Below are 12,692 nucleotides of genomic sequence, written 5' to 3'. Positions count from 1 at the left end.
CTTTTACACACAAATTCACAACTGCGTCTCTTTGTTTGTCGAGTCCGTGTGGAACGTGCATCAATTCCCTTTGTCCTCCTCATCCTACTGTGTTCTGTCCTCCTTCCTTCCCCGCTGCTCACTTTCCTGTTTCCCCTGCTGTCAGTCCCCACAGCTGCTGTTTGCCTGATGGGCTGGACGTCACGGGCTGATGATGGCAGCCAGAGTCAGAGAGAGGGTTAGTTTGTCAACAAAAGCTGCATTATTAAAAGCTGATAACGTCTTGACAGTTCGTTATTTCTGTCCAAACGGTGCACAGCGGTCCACAGAGAGGCTGCACAGACAAATATGTTCAATACAAATGTGCATATTTGTTACATTCTTTTATTCGCCACCTTGTCTACTGGTGTGCTCACATTTTAATGGTCATGAGGCATGAACCAAAAGGACAAAATCCCAGATACTGGTGGGTAGGGAGGCCAGGCTCTGCCATCATCAAGGCAGAGTTTGTAGAAGAGGTTGCTCCTCCACATTCAAGAGACAGTTGAGGTGGTTTGGGATTCTGATTAGGATGTTTCCTGGATGCCTCCCTTTAGAGGTGTACTAAGCACTTCCCACTGGAAAGCAGTGTTATATAAAGTACCTCAAAGTGCTACTTGAGTAAAAGTACAAGTATTTTATCATAAAATTACTTTGTAAATGTTAAAGTCTTCTCTAAAAACATTACTTGAATAAAAGTCTTAAAGTATCTGATATTTTTTGTACTTAAGTATCAAAAGTAAATTTCTGACACAAAATCTACTTAAGTATTAAAAGTAAAAAGTACTGAGTAAAAGTGAGCAGTTAGATTTTCCAAAATGACATTTATTGGGAGGTAAGTTCTCCAAAACGGCGTGCAGCTGTGACGGGTTGTGTACAAGCTAATAGTGTGTCAGAATGGTATATATTTATACTTCTCATCCAACCACAACTAAATTCACTCTATCCAGGAGACACAATTTATCAGGATAGTATTTTTTAAGTAATAACTCGGAATAAAATTGGAGTAACGCCTTTCTACTTTTTATCTTTTTTAAAAAATGTAGTGAGTAGAAAGTACAGATAACTGTGTAAAAATGTAATGAGTAAAAGTAAAAAGTACGCTGAAAAATAATTACTCAAGTAAAGTACAGATAACCAAAATTTCTACTCAAGTACAGCAACAAAGTATGTGTACTTAGTTACTTTATAACTCTGCTGGAAAGCCCAGAAGTAACCTCTCTGGCCTGGGAACACTTCAGGGTCCTCATTGATGAGAAGGAAAGTGTCCCTGGAAAAAAAAAACTGGGATCCTCTCCTGGACCTGCTGCCTCCCTGACCTGACTATGGATAAGTGGTAGAAGACCTCTGAGTAGTTAAATGTTGCATTTATCTCACTGGCCGTGTTTTCATCAAAGTTTTTTTCTTGTGCATTTTGATTTATCGCAAAAAAGGTGGATGGAAATAGCAAAATTTGCAAAACCTTCCGCAATTTTGCAAAAATGGCTTTACGCTCGCTTGAGGTGTTTTTTTTTTTTTTTGGATTTTCCAAAAAAGAGTTGATGCACAAAAGGTGAGATGGTAACACATTTATGAATAAGTTCTGATGTAGCAAATATTTACCTCAGATGGTTGATCAGCTGTTCCCACTATCCAACACAAACGGCTGCTGCAGCTGCAGTTGGACCCTTCTTCTGCTGTTGGCATCTTCCCGTAACGTGAAGAGAATTGCATTTTTTTTCCTACGTCTCCAGACAGCACATAACATTGCCAATACTAGTTGATATGACAGAATAATTACAACTTCCCCGATAGCAACACATTTCTGATAACTTCTCTCCATTGTCCTGAGATGTGTATCTCTGAGAGTTCGCGACTTTACTTCCTGTTTACTACAGACATGCTTAATGTCAACATCTGACGTAATTACACTTAGCAWAGCCAGTTGATAGAAACATGTCTGATTCACATTTCTTCGTTATTTTCTCCTTTATTTGACATTTAAAAAAAAATTGTTCGAAATTGGCATTATGAAAACACAGCAACTGAGAACATGACTAACGGCAATTATCAAGGGTACCAAAACCGAATCACTGAAGCACTCCTGCATCTTTTCATCTGTTAACTTTCCTCTTATTTAATTTATACATCAAAACATAAGCATTTATATCTTCTTTCACCCTGTTTGTCTCTCACTGCTACAGGAGTTATAGTTTTCTTTCAATTGAATTTAATGTCTGGTTCCTCCCACGATGCTCTGACAGTATTCAGCTGTTAGGAAAAGTTTTTCTATGAGCGGAAAATCAGCCTCAGCATCGGATCGCTCTGATAAACCTTTACTGATGCTGTGGATTATATTATGAACAAGCCAAATTGTTTTTTAAATCAAGAAGTAAAAACATATTTACAGATAAATTTATATCAACAACCTGAATGAGGAAAACCTCAGTTAATCCCATCAGGCTGAATGAATGAATTAAAGGGACCATGTTTCTATTTTGGCCTTGTTAAAATTAGTCGGTTTCTCCAAACTAATATCTATCTACAACAGGTAAGATATTCATTGGTCATGTGTTTCCACAAAAACACACTTCGAAATATCAGAATAAAGTCTTTGAAGTTTTTAAGCCCTTTGAAGCACTTTGTTCACAGGTGGAACATAGAATGAAAACATTCTCTCTGTATTCCCACATCAGTCAGATTTCTGTCCGTCTTTTAATGAAGATGACTTTTAACCATCGTCTGCTCAAAGAAACAGCTTTACCTGTCAGAGGCTGAAGCTGAGAGAGCCTCAGGACAAAACTGCTTCAGTGACTATTAAAGTTGTGTTTTTGTGCTCGGGTTCTCAATCTGGTCTTACATTTTGGTTTAAATTAGACTTTAAAAAATGCTTTCCTCATCAACTAAACATAACCAGTGAAGCATTTAAACATAGTTACTCTCAAACTTCTCGTTCCCACCCACCTCTCACTCTAACATTTTTATTTTTGCACAGGATATCAGCCAAACCAGCAGGAAATTACGCAGTAAATCTGACACAGTGAGCTGGCCTGCCTGTGGGCAGCTCTAACTAACCGACGCCGTCAGTGGGCAGCTGAAGGAAGTGTGTTTTTGACAGAGCAACATTAAGGTTTTTTCTCGCAAAGCAAAATACCACGGTTTGAAATTTCATCATTTATTGTTTGGCCTTGTCCTGTCAGTTAAAACAGTTACTCTTGTTTTCCTTTGTCCAACCGCATAATCTTCTATTCTTGAGCTACTGACAGCAGATAAAGCTCCTCTGTGCCTGAAACGGTTTTATATAACACAGAGGAACTGCCTTGATGACTAGACTTATTGCACGAGGCTACAAGACCACATTATTTCAAGGCCACATGCAGGGAAGGAGATCTTACCGTTGGAGAATAGTGCATGCGCTGCCTGGGAAACACACATTTTATTTAATGATGTACTGGATTTGTAAGGTAATCATTTAATAATGTATTTGTCACTGTACTTTATACAACTTGATATATGTATTTGTTCCATGCAGGACCACAGAGTGGGCGTGGGGGAGGGGAGGGYRTGSGGGGTATGAACTTTTAGCTGCAGGGGCTTTGAAAATGACTTGATTTGACTTGATTTGATTTATTGATTTAACAGGAAARGATTACTAAAAATCAAGCCTGACTCAGCATAATTGCTGTTTTACAGCAGGTTCCAGTTCTGTAGCACATAAAACACTCAGAATTACAGCATCACAATCACATCATTATACACCATAGACACAAAGACAAACAAGCATACCAAATTTCAGGAAGGCAGCATTTGCAAAACAGGACATCTAAATATAAGCACAACAGAAAGTGTCCAGCAGATGGCAGACAAGATTCTTCTTAAAGGGCTGTAGTTTTGAAATGGACTTTATGTTTTGAGGAATGTCATTCCATGCTTTAGTATAAACATAGAAGAAAGACCTCTGGCCGTAACAGTTTTTAAAAGTTGGTAATATCAGTTGTCCTTTTGTAACAGATCTAGTTGAATGACCACTTCCAGAATTTGATTTGGGCAACAATGCACAGAGAGTTCCATAATTGGCACCTTGGAAGATCTGAAAATATAAATTAATACCACTATACAAAACATTGAGACTTGAGAGGTAGTTTTAAACGTTCTATTTAAGGTTTCTGTTTTRTCTGAAATCATAGTTATTAATATTTCTTATTTTGTGTTTTATTGTGAAATRTAATCTGTTCCCATTTCTGCACTAACTTACAGGAAAGTTTTTTTCTTATTAATGYGTTGTCAGCACCTGACTCATCTGTTCCACATAAAACCTCCGACGTGGCCACAGTATTCTTGTACTTTCTATTGTGCTTTTATTGTGATGCAGCTATTAATCAGTATCTGATTTCATAAAGGTTATGAGTTGATAAATTTCATGAAATGCTTTAAATAATGACACAGAAATAGTTTCTGCTTCGTGGGTATGACATGATGAAATTTTTGAATATTATGATGGTGGGTTTACTTTAAACTGGGGCAGGTGAAGGCTGTGCTTTTCTTCTCATAATGAYGTTCTGTTCTGTTAACATTATGAACATAATCTGAGTAAAGTTTATGTGAATTGAGGCTGTTTTTGCGAAACATCCTCTTAGCAACCATGTTTATTCTACAATGCAAACACAGCCTTAGATGTGATGACATAACATTTTCCAAGCTCAAATTTGCACATTTCTGTTAAAAAAACACAGAACTTTAGACCAATCAGTGTCCAGTACTGATATGAATAGATTATAGAATGATTTAATCTGCAAAAGAAGAGCGAGGATAGCGTTTTTGTTAAATCAAAAAGTTGTTTCATCCAACCAATTGTAGGGAAAGGCCAGAATATAACCAGGTTATGACATGTAGTCAAATATATATTTAGCCTTGGACACTGTCAGCTCCCCTGTAGTCAAGCTTTGTGAATTTAAAGAAGACAGATTCCATGAAAGCACAACACCAACTACTACCAGGGATTGATGATCCTGAGAAAACCCAGTCTGGATTAGCTTCACCCTCTTTATCTGCTGTTTCCTCGTCTCCCTGTTTGTTTTCCTCCCTGCAAACCTTTTTATTCGTGCATCTGGACTGGGTGGTTATGAACGTTTTTGACCCACTGTTTGGAGAGTCCTTGAGCAGTGATGATAAGGAGGCATTATTATGTGGGCTGGATTAGAACAACTGATGGTGAATATTTTTGTTTTCTGTGTGGGAGATGGGGTGAGAAACTGGACACTGAAGGGATGAAGCTTCTGGATGCTGCTGATGAGGCGGAATCGACCTCTTGTTTTTAGTTCGTGGTCTTGGAATGCTACTTCATAGAAAACAATACTCCCTCAACCATTTGTCAGTCCAAAACAAACACACAGATATCCTCTGGAGATCATGTTAATAATATTAATCATACAGGTCTCTTCCATCACTATGCTTCACATGAACAASAGGTAAAGATCTACTATTAACCTCATAAATGAGCAAATAAATTAAATGATTTAACTTTTTTAAAATCCCTCAAAAGTCATTACACAATTCTCCATAATTACAAACACAATTAAAAAAAAAAGAAAATGAAAATGTTCTGCTCTTACATCACACTATCTGCGCAGTCAAACAACAAATACACCTTAATAAACAAGTCACTGTTAAAATGTTTCGGTTTGTAGGATTTATTACACTTGCAGCAAAATTTCAGCTTCAGCTACATAAAGGCTAAGTTTCGGGAGTGGTTGGGCTGCATGTGTTGCTGAAGTTTCACAGCATCTTTAAAAACCTACAGAATGATGTTGGCAGACCTGCTCACTGTCTGGCCAAAGTCGAAAGCCACGACCTTGTATTCCCTCTCAGCGACCGTAAACACGAGACAGGAACGCAGGAGAGAGAAGACCACGGTCCGAATGATGGCAGTGGGGGTTTAGGAATCTCTTACAAATTACAGACCACTGTATTCTCTATTACTGTGTATCTATAACTTTTAAAGGTGGGGTTGAAATTKTTGTGCTCTCAGACTGGATAACGTTGATGCTGTTTTATCTATTCAGAACCTAAGTTCATAAAGTAAGAAATTGGAGTGTGAGAAAATGACTGTAAAACTCACTTAATGACACAAAAAAGCATCCAGAGGCAATGATCCAATTTTGATGCAACAGAGTTCACATGCACACCAATAATAGGTTTGTAAATGATCCAGTTTACAAGAAGCTAGATGGTGTTATCAGGTAGCTGCTGGAGTGTCTGGCTGTCAGGTCAGAAGGCACAGATGATGCCTCATTTGAAGAAGTTGTATTGCAGGTTTGCATGAGACCAGGTGTACAGATGTTACAGTGGACGATGTTTGAACCAATGGGTGTGTAAGGACAAACTCACATGAGGAAGCTTCTGGTCTTTTAAGATGCTCCACGCTGAAGGGGGAATGTTGGATTGTGCACCAAGCATTACATAACCCCACAACACCTGCAGCTGTTTGAGTTCAGGTATTGGATTTGTTACAATACCCTTCATGTGTCTCAGTGACTGGCATCAATGTAGACAGCTGATAAAAACAGTTACATCTGTAGCATTCTGTGTGTTACTCCTCATGAAACACAACTCTGGTTCAGTCTTTCAACAAGACAACACTGTGGACTTTCTGCATCGTGTTGAGACCCTACAGGTCTTCTGATTGTTCCTCAGTCGATCAACCAGAAGAAAACGAACATTAAATTTTCTTTAAAAACAAACAAGTTAACATAAAACTGGTTTCAGATTAGTTTAGCTTAATCAGTGTTGTATAAATTACCACAAAGTGATAATTGAGTAAAAGTACAAGTATCTTACCAAAAAATTACTTTGGTAAAAGTTAAAGTCTCCTTTAGGAATATTACTTGAGTAGAAGTCTAAAAGTATCTGATATTTTTGTACTTAAGTAAAATTATTGATTTAAAATTAGTTAGATTTCCCGTAACAACATTTATTAGGAGGTGAACTCCCCCAAAACAATGCAGCAATGACCATATTGTATTAAAATAATTAATTTATGTTAAATTTGGGATGCACTAGTTTAGCTGTTTCAGTTTATTTACATATATCAAGGCTGCACAAACCTTTTCCTCAAAATGAAAATCTATCATGGGGCTGCGGCCAAATACAATAATATAATTCATGAAATACAAATACTTCTTAAGTACAGTCCTTTTATTTTTATGATTATGTCCTGCTGGAGTGTGACATGATTTGTTTGTGCAAAAACTCATACGGTATCAGAATTTTATATATTTATACTCCTCATTCAACCACAATTAAATTCWCTTTATCTGTTGGTATGGACATTGATTTTTTACAATAACAAGTTGGAATGAAAACAAGCAAAAATGAAATAAAAGTAACAACTTTCTACTTCTTGCCTTCTTAGAAAATGTAAAGATTAAAAGTACAGATAACTGATTGAAAATGTAAGAAGTAGAAGTAAAAGTAGGCTGAAAAATAATTACTCAAGTAAAGTACAGATACCCAAAAATTCTATTTAAGTACATTAACAAAGTATTTGTACTTAGTTACTTTACAACTCTGAGCTTAATGATGTATGCAGAAGGGTGTTTTTTTTTTTCTTTTTTTATTGTGTTTACAATTCCACATCTCCAAAAACAGTTTTGTTTTTGCACCCTATGGGGTACAGATGCTTAAAAATAAACATGCTCTGTAGTTTTTGTTTTTTTTACAAGCGTTTTGAACCAGATTTAAGTAGTTGTTTGGAGACATGGGCACACATACTGGAGGCACACCGCAAGCAGAAACAGATCAAATAATCTGCACTGTGTTTTGAAGTGAAGGAAACGTTCTTAAGGCTGTGCGTGAGCGCTCTAACTCCTGTGTAATTACGATGCCAGCTCCTGGCCGCTGGCTCTCCTCCATGGCTCCACGATGGAAGTCAAGTTGACTTTCAGMTGAGCGCGTTCTTCCCAGGAGGTAATTTCCATCCTTTAGTGTTCTCATCTTGGACACTGTGACCATTGTCTCATATAAATTGAGTTCGGAGATGACGCTTCTCTGTCTTTCTGTGGATGTTCAAAAGAAAATAAAAAACAGGAGGTCRTGGAACGTCTTTGCCTCAGAGCTGGGTGACATTTGGCTGCTTACATTAAAACATGTAGAGAAACACCACCAGTGGCTCAGAGAGAAACTGTATTATGTATTTCTGTGTACCACACACATAAACCTTGGCACAAATAAACTCTTAAAAAAAAGCTGCTGCTGGTGACTGAAAATGYAATAAAATTAGACAGGCGTGGTTTAATTAAAGTCTAAAGTAACTGCTTTTACAGCTCCTCCTCCCTCAGACCTYATATTTTCCTTTTCATACTTAGAGTTTTTCAGGAAAACCTAACAGTTTTTACTGCTCAGATACTTAGTTTGACATTTTGATGAACATCTTAAAATGTTCCATCACACGTTTTCCAGCAAAACAAACATAACTGATTTGTGTTTTTGTCCTATTTCTGCAGCTCTTAAGAGGTCCTTTGAGGTGGAGGATGTCGACACCTCGTCCCATTCTTCGCCCGGYTCTCGTCGAGCCACCAGCTCTCCTCACCGTAACGCCATGTCTCCCACCAGTATCTACTACCGTGACCTGGGCACCGCCGCCTCCGCCTCCAGCAACAACATCAACTATACTCAACCGCGCTCCATCATGGGGGGAGGAGGGTCCAAGACTCCTGAGCCGGTGTCACGCCGTTCTGAACTCTCCATTGACATCTCTTCGTCCAGCAAGCAGGTGGATCACATCACCAGCCCCGCTTCTTCACGCTTCGGGAGCAGCAGCGCCCTGAAACGCCCCGAAGTCCTGGGTCACTCCAAGACCCCTGAGATGGGTCACAAGAGGGAGGTAACTTTTGCCAAGAGCCTGACCGACTCCCCCGTGATCCGCCGCAACGAGGGCATCGGCAGCAACAACGGGATCGCCCGAGTCCCCGAGCTGAATCACACGCGCAAGTTCGAGGCCCCGAGCCTCGGGGAAGTTCGTAAACCCGACATCAACATCACCAAAGCTCCTCAGGAAAACAACGGGCACCACGCGGCAGTGCACCACCCCCACCACCCCAACCCCCATCACAGCACCATCGTCACCACCTTCCGCTGCTCCTCGCCGAGCCACGCTGGACGCAAGTCTCCCAACCCTGACCGTAAGTTAGCTTCAACTGGAGCTCAGTTCCACACGTCTACTTTATTTCAACCCAAACATCTTTTATCTGTGAGCACCAGCTCAGAAAGCTTTACAGCTTTGATGCAGCACAACRCCTCACAGCAGGGAAGGTCCTGGGTGYGATTCCCRGGGGTCTTTCTGTGTGGAGTTTGCACSTTCTCCTTGTGCTTGCGTGGGTTTTCTCCGGGTACTTCGGTTTCCTCTCATAGACCAAAAACATGTAGCTGYWGCCTTCAGCCCCAGGCCTCCATTGCAAAAGAAATCTSTGATCTCAGTGGGATTTGTCTGGTTAGAATAAACAGATACAAACACAACAAATAACGTGCCATTTCATTGGGTCGTGACAAATCAGGTTGCTGCCGATGCGCCTTTAAGTTGCCAAGCAAGGTAGTAACAGAGCCGTAACAGTCARCGTGCAAAAAAATGAGCCGGCTCAAACGATGCAGTGGAAGCAACATTCACGAATGATCTGAATCCTTTGAACAATTTCATACAATAAGTTGCAGACAGTAAAGAGACGTTAGTAGTTTTATTTTTTATAACTCCTCGTGATTTTTTTATTTTTCCTCCTCAGCCACAGAGACAATCAGTCCTCCTTTACGTTTTTACAGAAAACAGGCATTGGGGTGGAGAACRGCAGCTCAGGGGGAAAGGGTGGAGGRGATCAGCTTGACAAAACACATGACACCAACATGTGACGGAATGAAATCATCACCTTGTTCAAAATGGAATGGCTCTATATTGACTGGCTCTATAAAACAAATGGTTCATCAAGATCTGGATTCCATTAGAGCCATTCATCCCGTTTTGTGATAATGTAGTCTGTGTGACTTTGAAGCCGTAACACTGAAAACCAGCAATAGAATCATAACAGAGTAGACTGATAACAATGCATGGCAACTTTTTGTTCCTTAAAACTCATGAGAACTAATGTTTTTGGTCATATCTTTTGTTAACTATGATAAACTGGTCATTTTGCATATAAGTGYCATTTATTCTCTATTCTGCTGTTGAGGTTATGGTGTGCCAATGTTTTCAGTGGGAAAATCTTAGAAAACATTATTTTAAGTCGCAAATTACACTTTCTAAAGCGTTCAGGGTGCAGCCAACCCCCTTGAGATAAAATGTCACATTTTCCAGAATAGTCACTTTGAACTTTCTCTTAAACTTGATATCCTTAAGTCCRTATCCACTCACACCATTACAGCAGACTGATCCAAGTATTAGATCTATTACTCAAAAACTAGCCAGCAACGGGAGCAGCTTATTTGATTAATCGGATGTCTGCACGTCTGCCAGTAATACAAGAAACCGTGTCCTTRGAGGCCCATCCCTCAGTAGACGGGGGAAAGCAGACTGGCTGTCTATATTTGTGGAAATCACTTGCTTTTGTTCATGCAGTATTAAAGCTGGGCAAGTTTCACTGATGTGATGAAAACCTAACCTTGCAGAACCAGATCCGTGTGGCGGCTCAGCTCTAATTAGTGTTAGGATGGGAGCACAGCTTTAAGCAGCAGAGATGAAGGGCTTTTCCCGTCGGGGTTACATTAGTTTATGTGATTCTGGACGGCGATATGAATCAGTTACACACAGAATGCAACGTATTTTGGAATTATTAAAAGTAACAAGTAATACAACACTGTTCGGAGGCTTTTGATCTTGATTTTCTCTGATTTTGATGTCCCAAATGCCTTTCTGTCAGCACCACGAGATCTTAAATTGAAATCAAATGTTTTCCACACACTTTTCACAGCATAGTAACKTTATTTAGTTAACATTTGTAAGCACCAAAGAAAGAAAAACTAACATGAAAATTGAATGCTAGCTCAAGGGGAAAACTGCTGCATTGGCTAAACCAGAAAATCGCTATGAACAGCAGGTGTTTTATTGGCATCTTTTTATTAAATACAATGTCCTGTTGATTTCAGATCATTTGATGTTGTACAGTCCTGGCTGAGTTGACACTATTATTCCTGCTTTAAGATGAAATACGGCACTTTATCTCTTGGCAGATGTTTTGTTGTCAGACGGTGAACAATGCTGCAGTGTGTCGGCCCGTCCCTGTTCGCCTGCGCTGCAGTATGTCTTGTTGTGTTTTTAATGCGTATAACCATAAATCTCCCCTCTGTGTTGGCGCTGAGGGTTTTACATGGTTCTACTCGACATTACGGGGGGTTGCAGCTATTTATTTTTCCGCAGAGAGGGGCCCAGATGGGGGACTAAATGAGGAGTGACCTGCCGGGAAGTCGTGAACAGATTCCACACATTTTAGTTGTAAAAGTCAGGATCAAGAGATGCGTGACAAAATATTCAGATTAGTGACCAAATCTGAATTTAAATGGGTAATATTATGTGTTTCTCAGGCATACATTTAAATACTATACCATCAGAAAGTATCTATGTCACCTTTAGCTGTTATTAAAAGGCTGTTTTTATGTTTAAATAGAAAATAAACTTTTCTCACCACTTTCTCTTCAGAACTCCTTGAAATTGGCCTCTGTCTCTTTAAGAACCACCTTCCGCTTCTGTCTCACCCATTTCAGTGCAGGGGGGTTCGCGCTCGYGAGGGGGAGAGGGGGCTGCCATGATGCAGTTTACTTGGCAACTGAAAATACATTTCCTCAAAGGTATTTTTTTTAACTGAAAAGAGCTTCACTGAGTGAGAACTAATGTTAGGAGCTCCGCAGACAGTTTAAGTTTCACTTTCAGTTTCACCACAGAGCCTGCAGGAGTCATGGGCGGGGTATGTGGGGATGGGTGGGTGCTCTGCCTTGAGGAAGTTTGGCTTAAAGACACGTCCCAGGGACGTTTCTGGTCCCCAAAGGCGTTTCTGGTCCCCACCTGTCGTTTTRCTCCTCAGCATGGCTTCCTAAAAACGCTGCAGGATTTCTCCAACATGCATGAATGAGTCAAAGCGAGGCTTTGGGCATGTTTTTTTATGAGAGTATAACATTATAACATGATATAAAACTCAAAAAAGTTGATTTTACATGATATTGACCCTTCAATACACCATTCCTCCCATCTAAGTTGTTGGTCTAGCTCCATTTTATTATAGATAAGCAACCAGGCGAAAGGCAAGAAATAATGTTTTTGTTTATTTTTGTGGGTGCGTACCTTGTTGTGTCTATTGTGTTAGCAAAATATCTTATGAAGTTAATTATCTGAAAGCAATCATTAAATGTGAATCTACCATCACACACTTAAAGTGCTAACAAGCTGCACAACATCTTGTAATATTGTGTGAGAACATACATAAAATAGCAGACATTTCAAAATCGGATCTACTTGGCAAAAATTTTGTCATATTTCAACATTAGATATTCTCATTTTAAAACTCCAATATGGTGTGTTGATATGCATTCATAAAAAAGGGAAGCTCAGCTAATCATTTCTGCAAATAAAAGAAAAATCAAGGAACTGTTTGGGTCACAAAAGAAAATATAAGATTGTACTTTTTATTTTTCCTTGTGACTGCCAACTGTGTTTTAGGCTG

The 12,692-nt window shown here is 39.4% G+C and overlaps 1 protein-coding gene across 2 annotated transcripts in view; it reads left to right on the top strand.

The window, feature by feature from the left end:
* septin9b (septin 9b) overlaps positions 1-12,692 on the top strand; it is a 74,437-nt gene that overhangs the window by 23,778 nt on the left and 37,967 nt on the right. For both annotated transcript variants that reach the window (XM_014004972.1, XM_014004973.1), the window contains one exon: positions 8,499-9,176. In XM_014004972.1, coding sequence (XP_013860426.1) covers positions 8,499-9,176 — 678 coding nt within the window. The remainder of the gene's footprint in view (positions 1-8,498; positions 9,177-12,692) is intronic.

The sequence above is a fragment of the Austrofundulus limnaeus genome, unplaced genomic scaffold (assembly GCF_001266775.1).
Source record: "Austrofundulus limnaeus strain Quisiro unplaced genomic scaffold, Austrofundulus_limnaeus-1.0 Scaffold27, whole genome shotgun sequence".
Taxonomy (NCBI): domain Eukaryota; kingdom Metazoa; phylum Chordata; class Actinopteri; order Cyprinodontiformes; family Rivulidae; genus Austrofundulus; species Austrofundulus limnaeus.
The sequence above is the reverse complement of the archived record's forward strand: the minus strand, read 5'-3'. Positions and strand labels throughout refer to the sequence as shown.